The following is a 23934-nucleotide window of genomic DNA, read 5'->3' on the forward strand; positions in this document are numbered from 1 at the left end:
AGACAATCTATCAGACAAACATAGGTATCAGATGCTCTGGGAATTGAAAATGAATTAGCCATGGTGTTGGACAGATGATTGTCCAATAGTATGACTCTTGTTGTCAGGAAATACACCCCGGGAAAAGGCAAGTGGATCCTCCAATTAAACTTGGGAGATAGGGATGACATTCTCTTTTCTCATCTTTGCTTATCCGTTACGAATATCAAGAAGACAGCGGGCCCTTGAGATCTAATCTATACGGAGGAGATGCCTCCGTCGTACGCCATGTAGTGACATGGTCTCGAAGCAGTGCAAGCACTCCTAGGAGATATCTGATGCTTTAGACTTGACACACACGAGAGTCAAGATATTTGCAGCGCTTACGTCGTTTGTTTCTTGATACGCCTTTCACCGTCATCTCAGGCATCATCTTATATAGCCGTTGCTCCTGTCCATTACAGTCCGCCGAGCAGATCTAGACAACAATCAAGCTTCCTCTACATCCTCAGAAAGCTTATTTCATCATTAGTATACTTGTCTTGCAATATCATCTAGTCTGACCCATTGCGCAATCAATCGGTCGATATCTACTGTCTGTTTTGTGTACTCTCGTCTCGGTTGTACGCCGACCGACCATCAGGGGAAACACTTCAAGCAACGATGGACTCCCTCAAATCACTCGTCGTCTCTCCGGAAATCAACCCCAGTAACCGAAAAGCAAGGTCGATACCAGTCCTCAATCCCTTCGACCGGTATGGCCGGGTATTCTTCTTCTCGTGGCTTGGATTCATGGTTGCATTCCTGTCATGGTATGCATTTCCACCTCTGGTAAGTCAATATCCAGGAAGCACTTGGAAACATGAAACAATTGACTAAGAATGGCACGTCTAGTTAACAATGACCATTCGCAAAGATCTTCACATGACACAGCAACAAGTCGCAAACTCGAACATTGTTGCTCTACTGGCTACGTAAGAATTGAACGGGGTGATCTTTCTGAACCCCCACGCTGACCTGCACAGATTTCTTGTTCGATTCATCGCTGGGCCGCTATGTGACCGCTTCGGTCCTCGACTTGTTTTCATCGGCCTGTTGCTTTGCGGCTCTATTCCTACCGCTATGGCCGGTCTGGTGACTAGCCCTAATGGTTTGATTGCGCTGCGTTTCTTCATTGGCATTCTTGGTGGTACATTTGTCCCTTGCCAAGTATGGTGCACCGGTTTCTTCGATAAGAACATTGTGGGAACTGCCAACTCTCTGGCCGCAGGCTGGGGTAATGCTGGAGGTGGAATCACATAGTAAGCCGCTCGCCTGGATGGATCTACGTCCATGGGTCTCGCTGACATTCGTCCTCCCAGTTTCGTTATGCCTGCTATCTACGACTCGCTTGTTCACTCTCAAGGCCTCGCACCGCATAAAGCATGGCGCGTTGCCTACATCATCCCCTTCATAATCATTGTCGTCCTGGCTCTCTGCATGCTGTTCACTTGCGAGGATACCCCTACTGGCAAATGGTCGGAGCGCCACATCTGGATGAAGGAGAACAACGAATCTCAAGCCAATATTATCAATCTCATCTCGGGCAGCCCCTCTACCCGCCCATCTGGTCCTCCGTCTATCAGTCCGTCCACTCCTCAAACGGAGAAAAAAGGTGCCCAGACACCTCAAATGGTCGACCCTGAAGCTCAAGCTGTTGGACAAGTTGACATCCTCAGAACAGACACTGTGGTGGCCCCCAGCCGCAAGGAGGTGATGAACGTTCTTCTCAGCCTCTCCACGGTCGCTGTTGCCATCCCGTATGCCTGTTCCTTTGGATCCGAGCTCGCTATCAACTCCATTCTGGGCGAATTCTATTCGAAGAACTTCCCGGACATGGGCCAAACCGAGTCCGGCCGCTGGGCAGCCATGTTCGGTCTTCTCAACGTCGTTTTCCGTCCTGCGGGTGGATTCATTGCAGACATGCTGTACAAGTACACAGGGGCCGTATGGTCGAAGAAACTTCTTCTTTCCTTCCTGGGTGTCGTCATGGGAGCTTTCCAACTGGCCATTAGCCTTACCAACCCCAGATCCGAAGCAACCATGTTTGGTCTCATCGCCGGACTGGCATTCTTCCTGGAAGCATGCAATGGCGCCAACTTTGCCGTCGTACCTCATGTTCACCCCTTCGCTAATGGTAAGACACCTTTCTTCCGTCCTCTCCCTGAAGTGTCACTCGCTAACGATCTGTCTCTGCAGGCGTCGTCTCCGGTGCTGTGGGTGGCATGGGGAACTTTGGCGGTATTATCTTTGCTATCATCTTCCGATACAATGGGACGCACTACAGTCGGTCCCTCTGGATCATTGGCGTGATCTCCATCGCGGCCAACCTGGCCGTTTCGTGGATTCGACCAGTACCGAAATCCCAGATGATGCGGCAATAAGCCCACAATACCGACTGTTACGATAGAACCTCCTACATATTCGATTTTCTCGTTCGACTTGCATTTAGGGATACCTCAGATGATCAGCGTTACATATATCGGCGTTAGGGATGCATTCTGCTGTGGGAATTTTATACAAATCACCTGGTGTTGATTTATAGTCATTTTGAAGATTCAATGATCCTCAAACATGCACGTTCTACATTCAAAAGATCCTCACACCTACAGTAAACCCTATCAATCCTCATTAATCACCATAAGGTCTCGCTATTGTACGGAGTATATCTCCACATAATCTAATCTCGGGTCAAAGCACCCCGAGCGGAGTCCTACCCCATATCCCCAAAGAGGGGCACGACAATCAGAACAGATCGACAAATTCCTTCTTTATCCTTCCCAATGATAGCTAGCATCGCATACACCATCTCCCCGGCAGAAAAATGGCACCAGTCCGCCGCATCGCGCAGATCGTCTACCTGAAGCCCTCCGCCATCAAGGCCTACAAAGAATGCCACGCGAACGTGTGGCCCGAGGTCCTGCAGCAGATCAAGGATTGCAATATCAGAGACTGTGAGTAGGGATTTTCCGCACGCAGAGATCCAAGGTGATCGGGCTTAGCATGTATCAATTGATTTTATGTAGACTCGATATTCTTCGACAATGAGCGCACGTTATTCGCGACGTTCAAGTATGTCGGTGACGACTATGAGGCCGATATGGAGAAGATGAGGGCGAATCCGAAGGTGCGCGAGTGGTGGGCGATGACTGATGGGATGCAGGTATGCTGACTGAAGTTACGAACCTAGAGAATGGGTCGATGCTGATATGTGTTCCTCACTTACAGGAGAGTCCCATTCCTGCCGCTGTGGGCAGTGCAGAGGGTCCTGGGTGGTGGAAGGTCCTGGACGAAGTCTTCTACACCGAATGAACTTAACGATTCAACTCAGGGTCATTGAAAAATGGTACAAGATAATGCAATTACTGCTGCTAGCAGCAGATAGCAAAATGAATTAAATTAAGCAAGCGGGCTATCGCACTAGGCTGCTCAATAGTCAAGATGGTTTCCAAAATCATGGACATCAACCAGGATTCTCCAGATTCTCAGAAATCCAGACACTGAGTGACCCTCGCCGGCAAAGATGAGATTGAACAAAGGAAGAAACCGTAGTGATAAGCATTGCAGAGATGGGTATCTTCACCAGGAAATTTTGCAGCCACCCAAGGTTTGCTCCCAAGAACGCCTTATCCATCAAGCAAGCAAAAGAGGACTGTCATAACTCGTGAATCCCAAGCGCGTACTCGCGCAACGCGGACGACCATTGCATTTAGTCAACGCTTGGGGGCGCATCCTTGAGAATTTCCCAGCCGTACTCCTCCTCTGGTTTCTCTGGCTCCATACCAAGGGCATTACGATACGCGCGTACCTCGTTCTGAAGTCCAGAGACAATACGAATCGGCAATTCTTCCTCTTCGCAGCGAAGGCGGTAGGCGGTGCGAATCATCTCAGCGCACTTCATTGTCTGAGCATGCCAATGGTCGCGGTCGAGACGACTTTCCAGATGGGCGTCGCGCTCAGCCTGGAGCAGATTGTTGTAGTGGCGTTTCTGTGCCAGGTAGTTCATGTTGTTGTTCTGACAGTAGTTGCGGATCTGTTCGACCATGGTCCCAACAGCTGCTTCATATTCGCCGATCAGTTTAGTGTTCTCAACCTGCTCCTGCTTCAATATTTCCACGAGACGCTTCTCCTTCGCGAGGGCTCGTTCAAGTTCGGCAATACGGGCCGCTAATGTAGAGACTGTCAGTGGCTTTCAATATTCGGGAGACATTGGCAAGCTTGGGTTCCTACCGGAAATTTCACCATTGACCTGCTGCAAGCTGGGAGTAGTTCCTTCGGAAGAGGCACGTTTCTGCAATCTCTGTCAGCGAAACACCCAAAGAGCTGATTCGCAGAGCTACAGTGTAGCCTTCACGGCCAGAGCAACGTACCATGATTTCCTCCGCAGTAGATACAATGCTCTTGGTTGTCTCGCGGTTGTTCTTCAAAACATCACTCAGCTCCAACACCATCTCATAGAGATGATGAAGATCCATTTGATGACCCGCATTCATAGGTATTCCAGCGTTCATGCCAGGCATTCCACCACCATTGACCTGAGTCGAGGGGCTCGGCATGGCGGGAGAAATCGGCTGACGAGAAGCGTTGGGCAAATTTGCGGAGTTACCGGTGTTGTCGACGTAATTAGAGAACATGCCCGAACCAGGGTTGTTGCTAGGAATACCACTGCCGCTGTTCAGGGACATACTCGCGGAAGCGAAGGCAGTGTTCAATTCGTCGAGCGTAGAGGGATTGACGGTTGCTGAAGATCCGCCACCGTCCTCGCACCAGAGAGAACGATCTTCAACAATACCTAGGACTTCCTTTCTGAATTGCTCAAGGTCACGACGAGTAACGTGGGTGGAGCGACGGCGATGCCCACGCACGAAAGGTGCCTTGGAATCCGCGGGGGAAGTAGACGCGTCGATGGTGCCGGATTGACGGGTCTCGCAGAAGAGCTGACTATCGGTCAATGAAACGAGGGGAAAGAACTCCTCTGGGGATGCCTCTGGAAGTGAAGGATCCAGCTCGAGCTCTCGCTGTGTTGGAGATGCTGGAGGGGGGCAGTCAAGCTTGGGGGAAGCTGGAGGGACGCCATCACCAAAAGAGTCAAGCGCCGGAGTTTCGGAGATACAACTCCGACCACTTTCTTCACTGGCGATGATGACTGGAGCACTGGAGCCGTCACTCTCCATCCCTTCCATGGATGTTGACAGTTGATACAAAGTGGTTAATGATGAAAGCTCTGGAATAAACAAGTGTCTGGATGGTGTGTCACACTAAGTGAGGGATGAGAAAAGATAAATCACGACAGGTAGGAGTAGATGACAATGATGACTAGCAGGAAAGTAGTCCATTCGTTTTATGGTTTTCTCTCCATCCGTATGTCGCTGGCACCTGCTGTATGTGAAATTATTGTGCCGCTGCAGTCAACCTCCCCCAGGTTTTTCCTTCAAACCCCCTTGCAACCCTTCAATAACACAAAATGAGCAATCGCATCAAAGTCATCTTCTACCAAGGAGTATTATACAAGCTACGGAGTACTAAGCTTTGGATGTCTTATGCCTTACTTCGGAATAAGAGAGATACTAGTCTCAGTCTAGGCCGGTTTCTTGGAGTCTTCCTATCATCAGTCGTAATTCGACAGCTATCAGACATCTGCCTAGTTTGAGTTCAAGTCTGCTCATGCCATGTCGAGAAGCGCTGCCAGCTTCTCATCTGCTTCTAATGCATAAGGTGCGTTCCTCTCCGGGTTCTTGCTCTCCTTACTTTGCTCGATCCGGCCGCCGACCCGCGCAACAAGCATTCGCATTTTCTCCAACTCTTGGACGAGCTCTCCGTCTTTCGTGACAAGGTTGGGCTGGATATTGTTCTGGGGCTCGGTGAAAGGTTCCAGTAATTTCTGTAACCGCCTCAACTGGTCAAGGCGCCGCTGTCGCTGTTGTCGCTGAGTGTCTAGACGCATAAGCCGTTCTCGTAGGTCCTGATACCTGTACCACGAACATCAGCCAGATGAAATCAAAATCATCAACGTGTGATTCAAACCTTAACCGCTCCTCCTCACTTGCAGATTGGTCCTCTAATTCCAGGGGTAATTGAGTAATATTGCTGCGGTATGTCAGCAAGGTGGGCTGAAAGGTGTCCGTATGGCGGAACTCACAAGTGACTGCACAAATCTACCGTTGTCTCCAAACGCTTGTCGGGAAAGCCAACATTGTGCGTGGCCTGACTAACTGAGGACCAGTAAAGGCTTGTGATTTGTTGCGCGACATGTTGAATCGCTTGAGAAGAGTAGATGATGAGATTGTGCTGTTTCAAGGCTCCGTTTACTAGAAAGAAGTCAAATCCTTGAGTACACATTGAAGACGACTTGTCATCGATTTCCGTCTCGAGAACATCATGCAGTGCAGGCAGCAAAGAACCAACCCTGGGACAGACTCACATTTCTGCAGCGCATCCTGAACCGCCTTATCACTCAGCTCATCTTCCTCCGACTCAGTCGCGTAAATTCTCCAATCCTCCGGCGGCTCAAGGCTTTCTGATAGAACTCGCACCTGCGCCCTGATAAATGCTGATTTCAGTTCGAAGACAGTTCGACTTGCATCCATTGCCCCATATCGACACCTGCGTCATTGCTCAATTCGACACCCGAAGAGATCGCGCAGACAGCTCCGCGCGTCGAATCTCACTATCGATAACAGGTCACGTGGTAGGAACATTTTCAATACATTCTTGCTGTTGGATCAAATGATCTTTCCTAGGTTGCAATTGTCTTCATGATCATTTTGCGACTTGACATTATGCGAAAGCAGTAATGGTCAAAATATATGGTTGACAAATCCCTTCCTCGGCCTCTGTGAGCACGTTAGATGGCTTACGCTCTAGTTATATCTAACCTCGGCAATCCACCTCATGGTTGCTACTCCGCAACAACAAATACCGGACTCAGCCCAGCAAGCTGGTGCAGAGGGACTTGGTTAACTGAAGTCTAATAGAATCCTCCATTGAAATTATCGCAAGGTTTCTTCCTTCTTAGCCTACAACATGGCCGAAAACAAAAAGCCAGTGGGCTTACTCTTCGACATTGGAGGAGTGTGTGTAAGGCTGCCGAACAACCATATCTTTGAAAGACTTTACTGATAAAGCCTAGGTCGTTTCTCCATTTCAAGCCATTCTGGACTACGAGCTTGCAAACAACATCCCCACAGGATGGGTAAATTTCAGCATCTCGCGCACATCGCCCAACGGCAGCTGGCACAAGCTTGAGCGAGGCGAGATCAAACTGGATGCGGACTTCTTCAAAGCTTTCAACGGAGATCTACGAGACCCAGATTTATGGAAGCAGTTCCATGAGAGACTGCAATCCGGTGTGCCAAGATCGGCACCTCCATTACCAGAAATCGATGCAGAATGGCTCTTCTGGGAGATGATGCGAGTGTCGAGGACACCAGACCCATACATGTACCCAGCGCTGCAGAAGCTGAAAGCGTCAGGGCAGTTCATTATTGGCGCTCTGTCAAATACAGTCATATTCCCTGATGGGCATCCTTATAACAGCGACTCAAACGGCGTGAAGTCGCAGTTCGACTTCTTCATCTCATCAGCGCATACAGGGCTCAGGAAGCCAGATCCCAAGATCTACGCAGCTGCGCTGAAGGAAATGGACACATTGGCGAAAAAGAAAGGCTTGCAAGGGGTTGAGCCTTCGGATGTTGTTTTCCTCGATGACATTGGGGAGAACTTGAAGGCCGCAAAGAAGGCTGGATTGCGAACAATCAAGGTCAACCTTGGCCGGACACAAGATTCTATCAGAGAATTAGAGAAGATCACTGGCCTGCAATTGCTAGACGCTGGGGACAAGGCCAAGCTTTAAGCTGAAGAAAACTTCAACGCAAATACTGCGTTCAATGCGATAGATGTCCTTTTTTGTAGAATATTCTACTTTGAATCATATTCGCCTTATGACGTCCCGAATTCATTAGAACAGTGCAGTATTATTCGTAGTATTGTTGTTCGAACTGTCGAGCGATTATTGCTGTCTTGGTGTTCTCCGCTCGTGGCCAACCTCAGTTTTGCGCTGGGATGCAGCCACGCTTAAGCGAAACCATCCACAAAGTCCGCCCACGAAATTCCCAACCTCTTCTCTCCTCCTCTGCAGCCAACGTCGACAACTCGGTCTTCAATTCGCGGCAACAGTCAAGATGGTGAGTCCTATTGCTGTTTCAGGTGAATGATAGCACCTGCTGCATTGTTCACCTTTCAACCAAATCATCCCGGCGATCGGCAAAATTTTTCTTCTATTTCTCGTTGGTCGCTGTGTGGGACTGGGAACGGGTCTTTGCAAGATGCTTCGGACACCTGTGTTTGAATGTTTCTGAAGCGCAAATTGCTGACTCGGGGGTTTTCTTCTGTAGCCTTTCCACAAGCTCGTCAAGAACAGCGCGTACTACAGGTGAGTCTGTCTGAATTTATCATTTGGGTAATAGCAGAACTAACATTCTCTACCACAGTCGCTACCAGACTAAGTACCGCCGTCGCAGAGAGGGCAAGACCGACTACTATGCCCGTAAGCGCCTGATCACCCAGGCCAAGAACAAGTACAACGCTCCCAAGTACCGTCTCGTTGTGCGTTTCACCAACCGCGACATCATCACCCAGATCGTCTACTCTGAGATCTCCGGTGACAAGGTGTTCGCCAGCGCCTACTCCCACGAGCTCAAGCGCTATGGTATCACCCAGGGTCTGACCAACTGGGCTGCCGCCTATGCCACCGGTCTGCTCCTTGCCCGCCGTACCCTCAAGAAGCTCGGCCTTGACGAGCAGTTCACCGGTGTTGAGGAGGCCGATGGTGAGTACAAGCTCACCGAGGCCGTCGAGACCGACGATGGCACCCGCCGTCCCTTCAAGGCCTTCCTCGATGTTGGTCTGGTCCGTACCTCCACTGGTGCCCGTGTCTTCGGTGCCATGAAGGGTGCTTCCGACGGTGGTATCTTCATCCCCCACTCTGAGAACCGCTTCCCCGGTTTCGACATCGAGTCCGAGGAGCTCGACGCTGAGACCCTCCGCAACTACATCTTCGGTGGCCACGTCTCTGAGTACATGGAGACACTCGCCGACGACGATGAGGAGCGCTACCGCAGCCAGTTCACCAAGTACATCGAGAACGAGATTGACGCTGGTGACCTCGAGGACATCTACACTGAGGCTCACAAGGCCATCCGTGAGGACCCCTTCAAGAAGGACGAGGACGAGGAGCCCAAGAAGTCCAAGGAGGAGTGGAAGGCCGAGAGCAAGAAGTACAGAAAGACCAAGCTGTCCCGCGAGGAGAGGAAGGCCCGCGTTGAGCAGAAGATCCGTGAGCTCGCTGCTTAAATGCGTTTCAGTGAAATGGCAACTGGGTCGTGTCTGAAGTATCACCGAGCGCGATAGTTCAACACAAAAAAAAAGCAATTTTCAAGCGGGATTATGTTCTGCCAAATCGGCGTTTTTCTTCGAGTGTAAATTGATGGGACCTTTACGACCGCATGTTTTACGTCTGGGATATCCTTTGGTTTTCGGAGCAATTAGCAGGGTTTTCTTTTCAAGGGAATCAATCGTTTGAGCCATTCTAATTGCTCCGGTAATGTGTCGACATGCCAGGGTTTCTATTCCGTTAGCCAGCCCGAAAGGTGTATCAGCCGTAAAGCGCTGCCGGTTAGTAAGATCCAAATCGAAAGCTATGCGCTTAGAATTTTTGAATTTGGTAGGCTTGTATGACCTCTGATGCAAGTAAATATCTGTCTACTGAAGCCCAAACCTGTCTGCTCTGTATGTATCCATGCATGAACATTGTGGGACTCGTGAGTGGGTTATTGTGGATCAGATGAGAAGGAGTCTATTGGCGAGCTAAGCGATGAAGCATGCCTTAGGTTTTAAGTTGGGACTCCTACTTACCCTAATCTGGCCATGTCGGAGACTCGCAGCGTATTTCCCTAACGGGCATTATTAAGTATGAGAGTCCGTGGAGGATTCGAGTGAATACTCAGTGTGTAAGGAAGGACACACTCATGTTACTGAAAATCATGTCCAGATTCGACAATCGTACTCAATCGCTCGAGAGATATATATCTTGGAAAGCCGGCTGGCTCTTCCCAAGTATGAACAGGCTTTTGGTTTACTCCTGAACACAGACTTCTCAATACTGCTCCTATTTTCGAGTATCCCGATAACCATGAGGTCAAGGATTTCCAGACTAGAATGTACCTCTTGAAGCATGGCTCATGGCACTGAAACTCAAGACTTGCCATTTTACATAAGGTCGAATGGATGGGTAGTCTTGCCAGTTGCCACTCTAGTAAAGGACGAAATGAAGGGATACGATCCAAAACAAGAGACTATATGTTGATAGGCCTTTGATTGCACCGGTAAGTTCCTCCCGCACTACTACCTAGGTATGTACCTCTCAGCATGTTTGCCGGTGATCGAATTGGATCGTGGTGTAAAAATTCAGGCGGTCTGGAGTACTTCGTCCATGACTTACTTGGTCGCTGCTACGGAGTACTACGGAGTAATTATTGCCACTCAGGGCATGATCACGCGACTGATCCGTCTCTCCATTCTCCAGCCTCTGGGCGCTATGTACTGACACTGGAGGTCGATTCGCTCTTCAACCTCACACCATGCTTGCAGAACATCAAGAATGGCCATTTCCCGCAATGGTGACTCGACCCTGGGTTGTGAATGAATCGATACTGACAACCACTCTATCCTTCGTATGCTTCGATGAATGACGATGGTTTCCACTTTATTAGCACAAAGCTACGTCACGTGCTTGCTGGGACAAATTCCAGCCTCATACTTACGGTGGTATCGTCCACTGGTATCGCGCAAGTCATAATTACCTGACGATTACCAATTTCCAACATAATGGTTCTGTGGTCTTGGCGGCTCGTTCGTGTGGGATAGCCTTTCTGATGGATACCTTATTCAGAGCCCTCGAGCGGAATCAGCGGATTGACTTATGGCTATCAGGTGGCGAGCTTTAGGCCGGGACGTACAGTAGCCTAGTAGGACAGGTTGCACCGACTCATCGAGGACGGGAGCAGACACCAGGTAAGGGTTTGTTTCCCAAGCTAAATTGAACAATGAGTAGACGAGTACTCCATAGATATTTCTGGTATGACAAGGCAGTGAGGTCCATGTACCTTAGTTACTTGGTGTATGTGACAGTTAGTACATAAGTGATAGGTACAGTAGTACAGCGTCTCCTTGTTGAAGTCGAGGTGGAGGACATCAAGCCACTGAGAACAATAATCGTGATGTGTTCAGCACTGTATGGAGGGGATGCTCACCAACCAGTCTGTCTACAGCAGGACCTGTAACTGTAAGGCAGACGATAGCTACATATCTAGTACCTGGCTTACTTTTACCCAGAGTTAGATAGACACATTCCGTATCTCCAGCATCTTTATTCCTTATCATTCTCACTCACTCCTTACTAACTACACACTACCTATCTACAGAGTAAGTACTAGTAGTACTACTTGACTACTAGTACGAGTCCTGATCTCAGCATTTCTGCTCCCCAGGGATCGTCCCCCCCACACCACTCCACCGGTGTTGGGTCAGCCAGAAGACCATTTGTTCTGGGTCTCTTCTGGCTAGCAACTTACCAGCGAACTACCCTAGTCTAGCCTGCTCATCCGTCCCGATCGCCATCACCTCCTACTCCTTGTCAGTAGTATGGCTTAATTTTTCCCTTTCGTCTTAAATCCTCAACACCCCTCACTTATCTTTTTCCCCCTGATATTGCTGCTCCTTTTCAGCTGTTCACCGTCCTGCATCTCCAAGACTGGATTTTCATACCTATACCTCTACCTGTCACCATGCCCATGTTGCGCTGTTGTTCGATGATGGAATACTCATACCGTCGCCGCTTTTAAGTTATAAACGCGCAAAGTGATCTCTGCATCCCCAGTCACTCTCAATCGACTTCTCGAATCGCGAACATCAAGCGAAGTCTCCTCATAATTAACTAATACTGTCTTTCTTTATTACACTACATCCAATCCGACAGAGCGGACCATGCACGCTGTCGCCTGACAATACTAATCTTCCCCCCACCTTCCGACGATTTATGGCTACACCATCTCTTTGAACGATCAACATCTATTCGGCTTCGCAGCGAGCTACAGACGTCAAAATGGAAGCGGTTGAGACGGTGGATGTGAGCTGGCTCCATCATTCGCAGAAAGGTGCGTTTTGACCCCGCCCGACACATTCTCTCAAGGATCTAGATTCTGCGTCGGGCCGGAACACTTGTCTGGATTCTGAATGCCAGCAGTCGCTCACTACGCTTCATCAGACCACCTCTCCCGCTGCAAATCGGCCTCTTCCCAAGTCAGTGATAAATCGAGCGTTGATACAGAGTCTGCCGCCTCGCAGCCATGCAGAGTAGACCGCACTACTTCCTCTAATACAAATACCTCCCCACGCCCGCAAGAACCCATCCCTCCCGCATCCAAGACCCCAAAAGATGCCCAGAACGTCGGAAGCCGAGCTGCGATAGAGAATGGAATTGACAAAGAAGACAAAGCGGTGGAGACCAAGGCAGTTGAACAGTCTCAGACACCCCAGAAGAGCACACCACGCTCGATCACAGGGAGAAGGAATTCATGGATTTCCAGTATAAGTTCCAAATTCTCTTCAGGTTCTACTCCTCCTTCACAATCCTCCATGAAGTCGCAGCCAAGCCCCAAAGCCACCTCACCTATGTCGAAGCTCGATATGCACAACCCCTTCGGGGCAGCCTATTCTCCCAAGGACAAGGAGGAAGAGAGGAGGGATGAACCCACACCGCTTATCTCTACGTCGCCAAAGGGGCCTTCTTTTCTCCAGAGTGCCTTTCGAAAGTTTTCCTCTTCTGGAAAGGTGGTACCGAACGGGGGCATCTGTGAGCGCCGGGTGATGAACATTGATCATGAGAGGGACAGGTGCAAAATTCCGGATCTCGACCAGAAGAAATTGAGACGTGTTGCTTTCTGTGTAGATGTTGAGATCGCAGGGATATCTCGTCGGGAGTCCGACGAGGAAAGCCCAACTGGTACGAGCAACCAGAAAGTCAAAAGGTCGAACTCAAAATCGAAAGACAAGGACGATTCCAGACGACAACAACCTGATGTTGCTGAAAAGGAGAAAAGACGCCAGGAGGATGATACTTCTCGGCAACATCCTGGGCCCTTGGAGACGCCATCCAATGAGGCCAAACCCAACGGCGAAACTAAGGAGCCGACAAGAAAGCAAGAAAAGAAGAAGCGCTCAGAGGAGGAAAGGAGGGAACGGAAGGAACGGAAACGAAGGCAGGCCGAGGCGAACGGGACTGTGCCGCTGCAGCTGAGCGCTGAAGACCACGAGGACGATGCTCGACCTGCTGTTCCTGGAACTCCTCGATCCAAAACACAAAGCCACCCGACGACAGACCCTGTGCGTATCTATCGACGCTGTTGTCAGCTGCGTGAAACGCCTGTGCTTAAGAAGGTAGTCGATGAGATATCCTCGCCTTCATCAACACTCGCTGAGTCACCAGGCACTGTTGCCGTGCTTGACCTTACCAACTTCCCCATGACCCCGCAAGACATGGCCACATTCTGCGACTGGCTCGCTGTTGTGCCCGTCCGAAAGCTTATCCTCGAAAAATGTGCTCTGAACGACGCCTCGGTCAGGGCTATTTTGGCCGCTTTGCTCTCTACCAAGACCATTGAACAGATGAGACAAAGGCGCAGAAGAGCTAAGAAATCCGACATATACCCCCTCGGAAAGGAGGATAGATTCTGTGTCGTGGAAAAGCTGTCTTTGAAAGATAACCCCAGGATTGGCCCGGAGGGTTGGCGTCATATCAGCCTTTTCATCCATCTCGCAAAGTCGTTGAAAGCCATAGACCTTTCCGGCATCCCGCTCCCCAGAATGCCCATTCCAGCAAATGATTTTGCTGTACCACTGTCAACGTCTCCAAACCCCTTGAAGCCGATCATTGATGTGACGACCATCTTTGCTAATTCACTTGCTCAGCGATTTGGCGGAGACCATCTCGAAGAGCTGTTGCTCAGCGAGTGTAATCCCACGACGGAAGATGTGAAGAAAATTTGTGAAGCTGCAACGACACTTGGGTTGAGAAGGCTGGGTTTTGCAAACAACAAGCTTACCAGGGAGGGATTAGAACATGTCGTTCGCTATCTGGAAGCCGGGAAGTGTGAAGGTCTCGATTTGGGTGGAAACCCGATTCGTGATCATCTGGACTTGATCACTTCCACTCTTGAGGGAGAATTCCCGCTCTATGCCCTCAGTCTTGCGGATTGCTCCTTGACTCCCTCTGTCATTCATCCTCTTCTTCAGCGCCTGACATGTCTCTATAATCTCCGTTTCATCGACTTCTCCCATAACCCGGATCTCTTCTCCAGCAAGCCTGATGCATTAGCAACTTTCAGACGCTTCCTTCCTAAGATGACATCCCTCAAACGCATTCATCTGGCCGACGTCAATCTTTCAGCAGATCATGCCATCGCTCTCGCCGAGATCCTTCCTGAGTGCCCCAGCCTCTGCCATCTCAACATTCTGGAGAACCCTGCAATCACAAAACTAGCCGTTGCAACAGACCCTGCCACCCAGGAAGAAGCTTGCGCCGTTTATGCTTCCTTGATGGCAGCAGTGCGCGTGTCTCGAACCATAATTGCAGTGGATATTGAAGTACCAAGTGTGGAAAACAATGAAGTTGTCAAAGCCCTGGCTTCCCAGATCGTGGCCTATTGTCTCCAGAATCTGGAACGAGGTGCCATTGAAGAAGAACTCTCAGATCCAGCGGATCCTTCATCCGCCCGTGCCACTGTCCCTGTCCCTGAAATTCTACAGCACATTGTCGGCCATGGTGGCATTGGCGACGACATCTGTGAAGACGAGGATGAGCCTGCTCCTGACGAGGACTATGTTATCGGAGGGACGGGCGTTGTCAAGGCCTTGGAAGTCTGTTTGGGCACTCTGCACCATCGTGATATGCTCGGAGACCAATCTGGCCCACCCAGTGGTACAACTACACCTAGGCATAGGAAGTCAAGGTCCTTTGTTCCTCAAAGGCCGCGCGATATGTCCAAGAATCTGCTCGAATCAGCTCGCAACATCCGAACCCGGATCCAGTCGGCTCTTGTTCGTGAAGATCGAGCCGGAAATGACGCGAACTATCGTAAGTGCCTGCCCATCCATAGTGCATCTCCGTTCGTACATGGAATCACATATCTAATCAATGATCAACTGCAGGCCGACTTCAGTTCCTTGACTTTACGTTGCATAGGATGATCCAGCGCTTCGAGGACGAATACCCGGAGACTCGCGTTAAGCCACCCTCTGTCATATCTGCCGTTCATGAGACCGGCTCACAAAACTCTGGTGACGATGCGGTGGGCGCGCCCGCCGGCAGTGGTCAACTGTTCGGTATGACTATCGACGAGAACGCTGTTGATGATGAGGATACCGACCAGTATGCCATTCGTCTCTCACGTACCAGCTCAATTACCTCTTTGCATGCGCGCGCGATGACTTCGGAAGAAGGTCACGTTCATCGTCTTGGCCAGAATCTTCGCCGCGATTTCCTGAGTCCCTCCATGAATCAAGGCGATGACGACCCTTCGTCCGCTTCCTTTGACGAATCTCACTTGGAAGCTCTGCGAAACAAGCTTGATCGTTTGCACGAGGAGCAAACTCGCTCTCATTTCGAGGGCGCAAATGCCGACAAGGCGTTTGAAGAAATGGGCTCTACCGTTGAAGAACTCTGGGCTATTCAGAAGCAGGATACGGAGGCATTTGAGCAATGGCGACAAACTCAGATTGCCGCTCAAATCAATAGTGGCAAGCAAAAGGCAACCCCGAAGCCCAATGGTGCTATCAAAGAACAATTGGAGGTGAACCGGAAACCATCTTAAGAAAAGTGGTTACAATGAATAGCAGCTACCACCGTCCTGCTTTGCCTAAATGTTTCTTGACTATGCCCTGCTGTGATTGATGAACAGCGCTACTCGATTGTCGATGTCGCGTATTGATTGTTACTTCCATCTTCTCATATTGCATTGTTTCAGCGACAGTTTGTTTGGCGATTGATGAATCTTGTACATATATCCGAGTTATCTGGCTGAGTTTGCCCACGTATATACTTGAGCGGTCCCTACTGCCATAGTACCAGGCATGTTGAACAGGAATGGCTTGGATGGATTGCCAAGTCTTAAGATCACTGTACCATAGTCGGTCCGATCTCACAAATCGCTATAACTATCTGAAGAAAACCAGTGATTTCAGACTTTCAAAAGTAGCATTTCATACTAGTAACCAACTAACTACGTACTGATATCATTGATGGGTCTCTTTGTGGCTGATCTCCACCACAGGATTGTCCTTCCTCGGCTCTGTGGTGATGGGGTTGCGTTCCCCGGAAAATCACACCTGTTTAGCTGGGGAATTTCACATGTCAGTTTCCCCCCATACTATTCATCCCCCATCATCCATCCTCCATCATCCACCATCATCCATACTACTCTACCCATCTTCTCCTCCCCTTCTCCATCATCTACCTCAATATCACCATCATCTGGAGTCAAATGCAATAATAGTATGGTCATGTTCGCCTTCGCCGACCCTGGATAGTCCCTCGAGCACCTTGTCAATCTCCGTCTGTACTTCCCCCCTCCCCTCCAAAAACATAGCCGCCATCTCGTGTCACTGTCACGGTCACGCACGATGGCCGCCCAGTCCAAACTACTCCCGCCCGAGCGCTCTATCCGGCAGATCCTCTCCAGCCTATCCTCCCTGTACCTGCGCCACCGCAAACAGATCTCCCGCACCGTCTACCTCGCTCTTTTCGCTGCTCTGGTCAAGCGCATCCACAATGCCATCTCCGAGCAGAAGGCCGCGTCACGGTCGCAGGTCGACCTGCGCAAGCGACCCGGCACCAGCAGTCTGGGCGATGGCGACGAGCCGCCCCGGAAGAGGGTCGAGGTGAACCGCGAGTTCTTTCGGAATCTGCTCCGGTTGCTGAAGATTGTGATTCCGGGGTGGAAGAGCAAGGAGTTTCGGTTGCTCTTTGGACATAGTGTTTTCTTGGTGCTGCGGACGATGCTCAGTTTGTATGTGGCGGAATTGGATGGAAGGTTGGTGAGCAGTTTGGTGCGAGGGAAGGGGAAGGACTTCTTGCTGGGTCTTGCGTGGTGGATGATCGTTGCGGTGCCAGCGACGTTTACGAACTCGATGGTGAGTTGTTGTTGGACTCGTAGGATCGCGATCGGTGAAGAGATTCATTTCTATGAAGGAAGTTCGACTGACATACCTGGTTGCGCTCTAGCTCTCCTATCATCAGTGCAAGCTTGCCCTCAGCTACCGAAAACGTCTCACGGATCACATCCACGACAAGTATCTGAGCAACATGACGTTCTATGCGATCTCGGCGCTGGACGACAGAGTCAAGAATCCGGACCAGTTGATCACGGTCGATGTCTCTCGCTTCTCCGACAGCTTGGCGGAGCTATACTCCAACTTAGCGAAGCCGGTCCTGGACATGGTGATATACAACTACTCGCTGTCGAAGAGCGTGGGAGGCGAAGGCCTGTTCATCATGAGTCTCTTGGTGCAGTTATCTGCAAATGTCATGCGGGCGCTGACGCCGCCATTTGGGAAATATGTCGCTGATGAGGCGCGCCTGGAGGGCGAGTTCCGGTTCCTCCATTCAAGATTGATTGACTACAGCGAGGAGGTGGCCCTCTATCACGGCCAGGAGGCCGAGAAGGACACCCTGGACAAAGGTTACTTCACACTCATCAAGCATGTCAACCGGATATTACGAAGACGGTTATATCACGGATTCATGGAGGACTTTGTCATCAAGTATTTCTGGGGGGCTCTAGGCTTGATCTTGTGTAGCATGCCTGTTTTCTTCCGCATTCCTGGCCAGATCACACAAACTATGGGAGACCGCACAGAAAGTAAGTTTTGCTCACGAACCTCTCGCTGCAGTCAGAGCTAACAGGCATACACAGGCTTCGTCACAAACCGCAGAATGCTACTGTCTTCCTCGGACGCCTTTGGCCGTCTCATGTTCTCCTACAAGGAGATCTCAGAACTAGCCGGTCACACAGCACGAGTCTCATCTCTCCTCGAGGTCATGGATGACCTGCAAGCCGGACGTTTCGAGAAGAAGCTGATCTCCTCCGCATCAACCAAGGAAAACGCCGCCATACTATCCGGCCGCGGCGAGGTCGAAGAAAGCGACTCGATTGAATTCAAGGACGTCCCCATCGTCTCTCCCAACGGCGACGTTCTGGTCCGCAAGCTCTCCTTCACCGTACACCCAGGCGACCATCTCCTCATCGTCGGCCCTAACGGCTGCGGGAAATCCTCCCTCTTCCGCATCCTAGGCGGCCTCTGGCCCGTCTACGGCGGCAAAGTCAAAAAGCCCCGCTTCGACGAGATCTTCTACATCCCGCAACGGCCCTACCTGTCCCGCGGCACTCTGCGACAGCAGGTAATCTACCCGGACAGCGTGCGCGAAATGCGCGCCAAGGGCGTCACAGACGCAGACCTCTACGAGATCCTGTCGATCGTGGAGATCGCCTCGGTTGTCGACCGGCCCGGCGGCTGGGACGCGGAGGAGGAATGGCGCGATGTCCTCTCCGGCGGGCTCCAGCAGCGCATCGCCATGGCGCGACTCTTTTACCATCGGCCTAAATTCGCTATCCTGGACGAATGCACCTCCTCTGTCACCCTTGAAATCGAACGCGTCATGTACGAGACCGCAAAGAAGCTGGGTACGACCCTCATGACGGTCTCGCATCGTCGGAGTCTCTGGAAGTACCATAAGAAGATCCTGCAGTTTGATGGGCAGGGCGGCTACATCTTTACTGGACTGGACTGGGAGCGCAGATTGCAGTTGGAAGAGTAAGTCTATCTATATCCTGTTCTTCTCCAAGTGATGCTGACTAGCTCATCGTCGCAGCGAGAAAGAAGAATTGGACCTTCACCTTCGTGCAGTTCCTGAGCTACAGCGACGTTTGGCGGAGTTGACTGCCTCATAGATCGATTGTTGGGTTGACATATAGCATACAAGACTGCATTATGGTTCTTTGACTAGTTCTCGGTATAGACCAGACCGACGTTCGATTTCATACTTCTGTTTGATTGCGCTTGTCTGCAACTTGGGCTTACTTGCATCTCTATTGGTTATAAATGAGCGTACATGTTGGTGTTTGGTCAGGCCCTGTACTTGTGTGGTTTCCTTTCTGGCATGCTGCAGTCATCCAAATCCAAAGACAAATCGGAGAATTCATGCAATAATCAAAAATCGTAAAATGCGCCTATTGACAGGCCCCGCAGATTTACTCACCCTTGACACGCTTAATCATCTCTTATTTCCAAAGGCTCAATGTTCCAAATACTGTCCGCATACTCACTGATCACTCGATCAGTAGAGAAGAATCCCATCCGCGCCACGCTAGTGATGGACTTGGCTATCCATTCATCTTGGCTCTTGAACGCTTCATCCACAATCTCCTGCGTTGTGATGTATGAGTTGAAATCGTCAGAGACCAGATAATAGTCCCCGTGTTCGGCAATCGCGGACATGAGCGCAGAGAAGTTGCTGGCGTCACCAAACATATCGCTGCGGATTGCCTCGAAGACCTTGGATAGGTGAGGATCGAGCTGGAAATCGCCGTAGAAGTGGCGATGACGGAGCTCCTCGACATCCTCTGCTAATGTTCCGAACAAGAAGATATTCTGCTCCCCAATCTCGCGCGTAATCTCGATCTAGATGACCACAATTAGGAGACATGCGAAGAAGGTAGATCGAGTAAGACTTACATTAGCTCCATCACAGGTTCCGATGATCAAGCCTCCGTTGAGAACAAATTTCATGTTACTGGTCCCACTGGCTTCTGTGCCTGCGGTGGAGATATGTTCACTAATGTCTGATGCAGGACAGATGATTTCTGCCTTGCTGACATTGTAATCTTCAATGAAGATGACTTTCAGAAGATCACCGATATCGGGATCATTGTTGACAACTGCCGCGACTTTGTTAATTAGGTGGATAATAGTCTTAGCCATCCAGTAACCTGGTGCAGCCTTTCCGCCAAAGATGGACACTCGGGGCACGAGTTTCTCCCTCTCCTCCTTCGACATGGATTTGATGGTCAAATAGCGATGAATGACACCGAAGATATTGAGCTGCTGGCGCTTGTACTCATGGATCCGCTTTACCTGAACGTCGAACAGTGCTTTCGGATTCACGCTGTAGCCCGTGGTGTCTTTGATATGCTTAGCTAGTCGGAGCTTGTTGGCAGTCTTGATCTCTGACCATTCTGCCCGGAAGGTCTTGTCGTCAACATAAGCTTCGAGTTGATCGAGAAGCGTCAGGTCTTTCAAAAAGTCGTAGCCCCCGAGCTTCGAAGCAATCAAGTCGGATAAGCGCGGATTGGCTTGGTGTAGCCAACGTCGAGGAGTGATTCCGTTGGTAACGTTGGTGAATTTGTCTGGTCCATAGATTTCCACAAAGTCTTTGAAGATTGTCGTCTTGATCAGGTCCGAGTGCAGTTCAGCAACACCGTTGACCTTGTGAGATCCGATGATCGCAATGTGTGCCATTCTGACCATCTGGGGGTGTGATTCCTCGATGATGGATACGCGGGCCAGCATATCCCTATCGTTGGGAAACCTCTTTTCCACGGACTGCAAAAAGAAGAGGTTGATGTCGTAGATGATCTGGAGGTGTCTGGGCAGCAGATTCTGCATCAGAGGTACAGACCACTTCTCCAGCGCTTCCGGCAAAACAGTATGGTTTGTGTAGCCAAAGGTTTTGGTTACAAGTCTCCACGCTTCGTCCCACTCGAGACCCTCCTGATCTATCAGTATGCGCTGCAGCTCAACTATAGCAAGCGTAGGGTGGGTGTCGTTGAGCTGGATTGCAACCTGATCTGGGAATTCGCTCCATGCTCTCTTTGTCTTCTTGAACCTCCGGACAATGTCGTAGAGCGAGGCAGCGCACCAGAAGTACTGCTGCTTCAGTCTCAGCTCTTTTCCTCTCTCGAGGTTGTCGTTGGGGTAAAGCACCGCTGAGATAGTCTCTGCACGCTGTTGGTCCGCGACTGCACTCTCGTAGTCACCGGCATTGAACTTCTGGAAATCGAACTCCCCACTGGCTGCCTTGCTCGACCACAGTCGGAGGTTGTTCGTCGTGCGAGTCCCATATCCTGGGATCGGGACATCATAGGCCACAGCTTGAACTGTTTCACCGTCCTGCCAGGAGTGAATGGTCTTGCCGTTCTCATCCTGGTACGTTCTCACCCAACCATAGAATTGGATTTCAACAGTGATATCGTGTCGAGGGAATTCCCAAGGGTTGAAATCGAGCCAGTAGTCAGGGATCTCGACCTGATAGCCATTCACAATCTCCTGTTTGAAGATACCGTATCTGTACCGCAATCCGTAGCCCCAGGCTGGATAGTTCAGTGTCGCCATACTGTCAAGGAAGCACGCGGCCAGACGCCCCAAGCCTCCATTCCCCAAAGCGGCATCATGCTCTTGGTTGATGACGTCCTCGATTCGAAAACCCAGGTCCTTCAAACCCTCTTTTCCACAGACTCAGCCTTTACTTCTCCTTTCAACGGTTCTGCAAGGTGAAGACCTACCTTGGGCAGCATCCTTCATCCCGACATTAAGCATCGCATTGTCTAACGCTCTGCCCATGAGAAATTCAAGAGAAAGGTCTAAATAATATTTAGCTGCTTTCCACAAGGCAGACTATCAAAACCAAGCAGTAGCACCTACAATAGACCCTCTTCTGGTCGGCAAGAGACTGACGCTGCTGCGTCTTATTCCACTCAATGATCAAACGATCTCTGAAAGCGAGCGCAGTGCCCGAATACGCGGCCCTGAATGAAGGTCAGACAACCACTTATTCTAACATATACCTTCCGAGCCCAATGAAGATGAACTTACAATTCATCGCAATTGTACAGCGACCGTGCCAGTGTGGTTTCCACATGACGGACCAGTTCTTTCTATGGCTGATGATTAGCCCACAACGCCCACGCACTGATTTGCTCGTCAAGAAAACAAACCTCAAACTCATCCTTGTTCGTGAAACCTGTAGCAGACTATCACAATAAAATATCAATCACAAATCTTCTCGGCCAAACGATAAATGGGCCTGCTTGCTTACATGTTTTTTCCATCTGAATCAGTGTCAAAAGACATTAGTGACACAATATCTTCCATGAGCGAAAAGAACACACTCACGCTTCTCTCAATGGCTCTGGAATACTGGCCTCGACGCTCTTGATTTCTGCGGGTCCAAAGCCGGTGTAGGTGCGCTTGTGCTTTGGACGGCTGAAGCCAGGGCCGACAGGGCCTTGGAGGGAGATGGGGGCCCCGACGGAGGGCTTTCTCTCGCGGCGTTCACTAGACATTGTGAAAGAGAGAAGAAATACCAAGGAACCTTGGACGGGAGGATGACAGCTTTATTGATGATTTAGCTGCAAAACAACGCCAGATGCGGAACTGGATGGAGACTATAATCGCTGCAGTTGGAACAAGATCTTGAAACTGTATAAGGTAATGGACCAATGCCACTGTATGAGATTAAAAAAGGAAGGACCACCTGAGCGACCAGAAATTCGAGGATGGGAAGGTATGGTAGAGTAGTAGAGAGGGAGGGGTTATTTAAGAGGAGGAGGAGGAGGAAAAACAGGTAGAGAAAAGAAGAGGAGAAGAGGCCATAGCTTCAGTCAAATGAGGTCAGACAGGAACAGGAACAGCAAGTCAAGTCGACAGGGTATAGGACCGGGATGGAGACGCCTTGGGTTGATCTGAAGATACGTGATGGTACATCGATGGTGGGGTTGAGAGTCACTGACGTTCCCTGCGAATGAAGCTCCATCAGGTAATCTAAGATGAGCAACATAATTCTCGTAGTAGTAGTTACTAGATAGTACAGGATACAGAGTACCTAGATAGTAAGCTAGATGAACTGCATCTCCCTCGACTCAGGACGCTATCCTAGTGTATCAGTCCACTTGGTGGATATGCGAAAGGGCACACGTGAGCCTCCAATAGAACTCTAGACCCTCATGGACTATTACCAACAGCACGAGCTTCTACCAATTACAATCATGGCAGATAGGATGTGCACCTTGCAGGCTTGCAGGAGCTCCAGAGATCCTGTTCTGAACACCTTGGACACTGGAACAGTAGTGTGGTGAGTGGTACGATGATGGGGCCTGTGGACGGATTGCTCGGAAAGTCGGAAGAGAGAGACGGGTAGATTGGACCTTGAGTTGTAAGAGCGAGGGGAAAGTGACCAGCAATAGTGATTTCACTGGTTCAAGAGAAGAAAAAGCCGACCGTCATGCTCTATCTAGAGTACCCCGTACCTAGGAAGTCATGACGCCTACCATCTTATCAGGATATGGCGGGGAAACGTCGAACCTAAAGACCTCCAGGAATCCTAATGAGGAACCAGCCTATCCACTATGTGACCGCCCAATTGCTCGTTTTCGGTTGCTCAGTGAACTTGGAGGTACTTCCCGTCAATCATCTAGGTATATTTTGAACGAGGACGCTCTCGATGTGTAGGTTCCCATCTTTGAGGGGTGTCCACAAGATCATACATACCGTCTCAAGTCTCAACTCTTGCATGTGGAGATCCCTACCGATCCCCGCATAAATTAATGGAGTACATATGTGCATACCTAGGTAGTTACCTCCAGGCGCCTTGTAGTCACGTTAGTATGCTTGGTCCTCCTACCTGTTTTTGCTGGGACCAAACATAGAATGCTCAGAATAATTGAAGAATTCGATGTGGTATTAGTATATCATCTCAAATACAGTCAGATCATCCTTGCCTCTTAATTAGCGACCAAGGCTATCGTAGAT

General features: G+C 50.1%; 9 protein-coding genes across 9 annotated transcripts; 6 read left to right on the forward strand and 3 right to left on the reverse strand.

The window, feature by feature from the left end:
- Positions 1 to 642: 642 nt before the first annotated feature.
- CDV56_103666 (MFS transporter) lies at positions 643 to 2402 on the forward strand (the record flags this gene model as incomplete). Its single annotated transcript, XM_026757285.1, has 5 exons — positions 643 to 810; positions 874 to 953; positions 1005 to 1280; positions 1341 to 2155; positions 2218 to 2402. 5 exons carry the CDS (start codon positions 643 to 645, stop codon positions 2400 to 2402), a joined length of 1524 nt encoding a protein of 507 aa, XP_026613177.1.
- A 440-nt stretch (positions 2403 to 2842) lies between these two features.
- Positions 2843 to 3330, forward strand: CDV56_103884 (L-rhamnose mutarotase; the record flags this gene model as incomplete). Its single annotated transcript, XM_026757503.1, has 3 exons — positions 2843 to 2972; positions 3045 to 3181; positions 3247 to 3330. The coding sequence occupies 3 exons, from the start codon at positions 2843 to 2845 to the stop codon at positions 3328 to 3330; spliced, it is 351 nt and encodes a 116-aa protein (XP_026613178.1).
- A 397-nt stretch (positions 3331 to 3727) lies between these two features.
- On the reverse strand, positions 3728 to 5201 carry CDV56_103974 (uncharacterized protein; the record flags this gene model as incomplete). Its single annotated transcript, XM_026757593.1, has 3 exons — positions 3728 to 4185; positions 4249 to 4309; positions 4389 to 5201. 3 exons carry the CDS (start codon positions 5199 to 5201, stop codon positions 3728 to 3730), a joined length of 1332 nt encoding a protein of 443 aa, XP_026613179.1.
- A 479-nt stretch (positions 5202 to 5680) lies between these two features.
- On the reverse strand, positions 5681 to 6605 carry CDV56_104171 (kinetochore subunit FTA4 family protein; the record flags this gene model as incomplete). Its single annotated transcript, XM_026757790.1, has 4 exons — positions 5681 to 5987; positions 6043 to 6105; positions 6158 to 6326; positions 6440 to 6605. 4 exons carry the CDS (start codon positions 6603 to 6605, stop codon positions 5681 to 5683), a joined length of 705 nt encoding a protein of 234 aa, XP_026613180.1.
- Positions 6606 to 7041: 436 nt separating this feature from the next.
- Positions 7042 to 7870, forward strand: CDV56_104302 (HAD family hydrolase; the record flags this gene model as incomplete). Its single annotated transcript, XM_026757921.1, has 2 exons — positions 7042 to 7089; positions 7148 to 7870. 2 exons carry the CDS (start codon positions 7042 to 7044, stop codon positions 7868 to 7870), a joined length of 771 nt encoding a protein of 256 aa, XP_026613181.1.
- Positions 7871 to 8198: 328 nt separating this feature from the next.
- On the forward strand, positions 8199 to 9369 carry RPL5 (60S ribosomal protein uL18; the record flags this gene model as incomplete). Its single annotated transcript, XM_026758042.1, has 3 exons — positions 8199 to 8201; positions 8412 to 8449; positions 8508 to 9369. 3 exons carry the CDS (start codon positions 8199 to 8201, stop codon positions 9367 to 9369), a joined length of 903 nt encoding a protein of 300 aa, XP_026613182.1.
- Positions 9370 to 12178: 2809 nt separating this feature from the next.
- CDV56_104764 (putative cell wall biogenesis protein Mhp1) lies at positions 12179 to 15944 on the forward strand (the record flags this gene model as incomplete). Its single annotated transcript, XM_026758383.1, has 3 exons — positions 12179 to 12230; positions 12317 to 15208; positions 15283 to 15944. The coding sequence occupies 3 exons, from the start codon at positions 12179 to 12181 to the stop codon at positions 15942 to 15944; spliced, it is 3606 nt and encodes a 1201-aa protein (XP_026613183.1).
- Positions 15945 to 16752: 808 nt separating this feature from the next.
- On the forward strand, positions 16753 to 19079 carry CDV56_105133 (ATP-binding cassette long-chain fatty acid transporter PXA2; the record flags this gene model as incomplete). The annotated part of the gene is made up of 4 exons (XM_026758752.1): positions 16753 to 17262; positions 17369 to 17990; positions 18045 to 18942; positions 19001 to 19079. The coding sequence occupies 4 exons, from the start codon at positions 16753 to 16755 to the stop codon at positions 19077 to 19079; spliced, it is 2109 nt and encodes a 702-aa protein (XP_026613184.1).
- A 319-nt stretch (positions 19080 to 19398) lies between these two features.
- On the reverse strand, positions 19399 to 22469 carry glpV (glycogen phosphorylase; the record flags this gene model as incomplete). The annotated part of the gene is made up of 8 exons (XM_026758968.1): positions 19399 to 19809; positions 19864 to 21629; positions 21690 to 21767; positions 21829 to 21932; positions 22000 to 22061; positions 22122 to 22157; positions 22223 to 22235; positions 22300 to 22469. 8 exons carry the CDS (start codon positions 22467 to 22469, stop codon positions 19399 to 19401), a joined length of 2640 nt encoding a protein of 879 aa, XP_026613185.1.
- Positions 22470 to 23934: the final 1465 nt, after the last annotated feature.

Source organism: Aspergillus thermomutatus (assembly GCF_002237265.1).
Source record: "Aspergillus thermomutatus strain HMR AF 39 chromosome Unknown NODE_138, whole genome shotgun sequence".
Taxonomy (NCBI): Eukaryota; Fungi; Ascomycota; class Eurotiomycetes; order Eurotiales; family Aspergillaceae; genus Aspergillus; species Aspergillus thermomutatus.